Source organism: Plasmodium reichenowi, chromosome 12 (genome assembly GCF_001601855.1).
Source record: "Plasmodium reichenowi strain SY57 chromosome 12, whole genome shotgun sequence".
Taxonomy (NCBI): Eukaryota; Apicomplexa; class Aconoidasida; order Haemosporida; family Plasmodiidae; genus Plasmodium; species Plasmodium reichenowi.
Genome location: NC_033657.1, coordinates 544072 through 546343, shown reverse-complemented (window position 1 = coordinate 546343; position 2272 = coordinate 544072). Strand labels below are relative to the sequence as shown.

Genomic DNA, 2272 nt, shown 5'->3' with positions numbered 1-2272 from the left:
TTTTTTTTTTAAAAAAAAAAAAATAGAAAAAAAAAAAAAAAAAAAAAAAAAAAAAAAAAAAAAAAAAAAAATATATATACATATATTAATACCTTGATATATATATTTTTAAATATATAATTAATTCAAAAAAATTAAAAAGATAAGAAAAATAAAGTATACTTAAAAATTTATGTTCACACTTCATCGTCAAATTCGGTCACATTTTCTATTTTGTATGCTTCACTTTGTTGTCTAAAAACTTCATTACCAAATCCGGCCTAAATATATAAAATAAATAAAAAAAAAACATATATATATATATATATATATATATATATATATATATTTAATGGGATGAAATTACTTTATACAAATAAATAATTAAATATATCTATCTATCTATATATATATATATATATATATATGTATCTCTCTCTATATATATATTTGTTCCATTTCATGACTTACTATCCCTCCTAAAACTGCTCCGAGAGGAAAACAACAATTTTCAGCTTTCATCAAAGCTAAGCGAATATGATGAGACGATTCATCTTCTACATCTAATAATCCAAATATAAAACCAAATATTCCACCCATGGTAATGGTGAAGAGTAATATCATATATACCTAAAACGAAAAATATAACACATATTTATATATGATATATTATTGTACATGATTAGCAAATGTAATAATATTATATATTATTAGATCATATCATATTATTATATAATGTTATATTATTATTATTATTATTATATATTATGTTATAATATTACTTGGGCAACTGACTCAATGAGCGGTCTTGTTATGGACCCCTGTATAAAACCTATTAGGTAGTTTATCAAATCGATTAAACTAAATGTTAAGGCAAAAGATATACTAATTCCCAAGATACAATATATGGGCACTTTTGTCAAGGGTGATAAAGAAAAAAGCCAAGAGCGATCAAAAAAAAAGCAAAGAATACCAGAAAAAATTATCTATAAGTTTTCAATGTGTAACATATAAATGTGTATAGGTACAAATATATGTATATTTGTGTAAATATTTTTATTTGCAGTAATAACATATGTAAATATATATATATAAATATATATGTATATTTATTTATTTATTTATTTATATGTTTACATTTTATTCTTACCAGTCCTGATAAGATCATAAGTTGATTTTTACGACCTTCTGCTTCATCAGTCACATTGGCATTTAATCTCCAAAAAATTATCATACCAACTACAATAAATAATATACCAAAATACTATAAAAAAATAAAAAAAATAAAATAATAAAGATAATTATATATACATAAAAATATTCCATGTATAATATTCATATGTTCATTCATTTTCTTTATGTGTACCATAGAAAAAAATCGTGATAAAGAAACCTCAACCAGTGTACAGTTTACAATCAAAGAACACATTATGCCAAGTATCATACCAACTATGGCACTTAAACTTCCCTTCAAAAGTAAATCCTTGGTACATTGTATACGAAAACCAGATAACTTATCAAATTCTTTAATTTCCATATCCATTTTTTAACACAATTATAACATATATATATATATATATATATATAATTTAAATTATAATATATAAATCTTTCTTATATTTTCTTACAAAAAATATATATACATATATATATATATATTATAAATTTATATATATGTACCACTTGCACAAACTTAAAAAAAATATAAAAAAACAAATAAATATATAAAACACACCATATAAACAAATATATATATAATATATATATATATATATATATATATATATATATATATATATAATATGTATTTAATGAATATTATTTTTTTAAATATTGTTTAACACATATTAAAAAAAAAAAATAAAATAAAAATTAAAAAAAAAAAAAAAAATACGTAATAATAAAATATATATATATATATATATATAATTTATTTGTAATAAAATATTTCTAAATTTTTTTTTTATTTATTTATTTATTTTTTTTTTCTTCATCTTTAAAGGAAAAATGATTTATATTATTCAAAGAATATTTTCCCCTTTTTTAGAAATATATATACATATTTATATATCATAAAATTGTAATAATATAAATTGTATATAATATAAATTGTATATAATATAAATTGTATATAATATATATTATATATATATATATATATAATATACATATTTATATAAATCAATAGGGAAAAAGAATCTCTAAACCTATAAAAATATATTTATATATCTTTCATATGATATAACTTTGTATTGAACTATTTTGTAAAAAAAAAAAAAAAAAAAGAAGAAAA

General features: G+C 17.7%; 1 protein-coding gene across 1 annotated transcript; it reads right to left on the bottom strand.

Moving 5' to 3' along the window:
• Positions 1–176: 176 nt before the first annotated feature.
• PRSY57_1214200 (putative membrane protein) lies at positions 177–1522 on the bottom strand (the record flags this gene model as incomplete). The annotated part of the gene is made up of 5 exons (XM_012908569.1): positions 177–260; positions 451–609; positions 762–965; positions 1130–1243; positions 1346–1522. 5 exons carry the CDS (start codon positions 1520–1522, stop codon positions 177–179), a joined length of 738 nt encoding a protein of 245 aa, XP_012764023.1.
• Between the last annotated feature and the right edge of the window lie 750 nt (positions 1523–2272).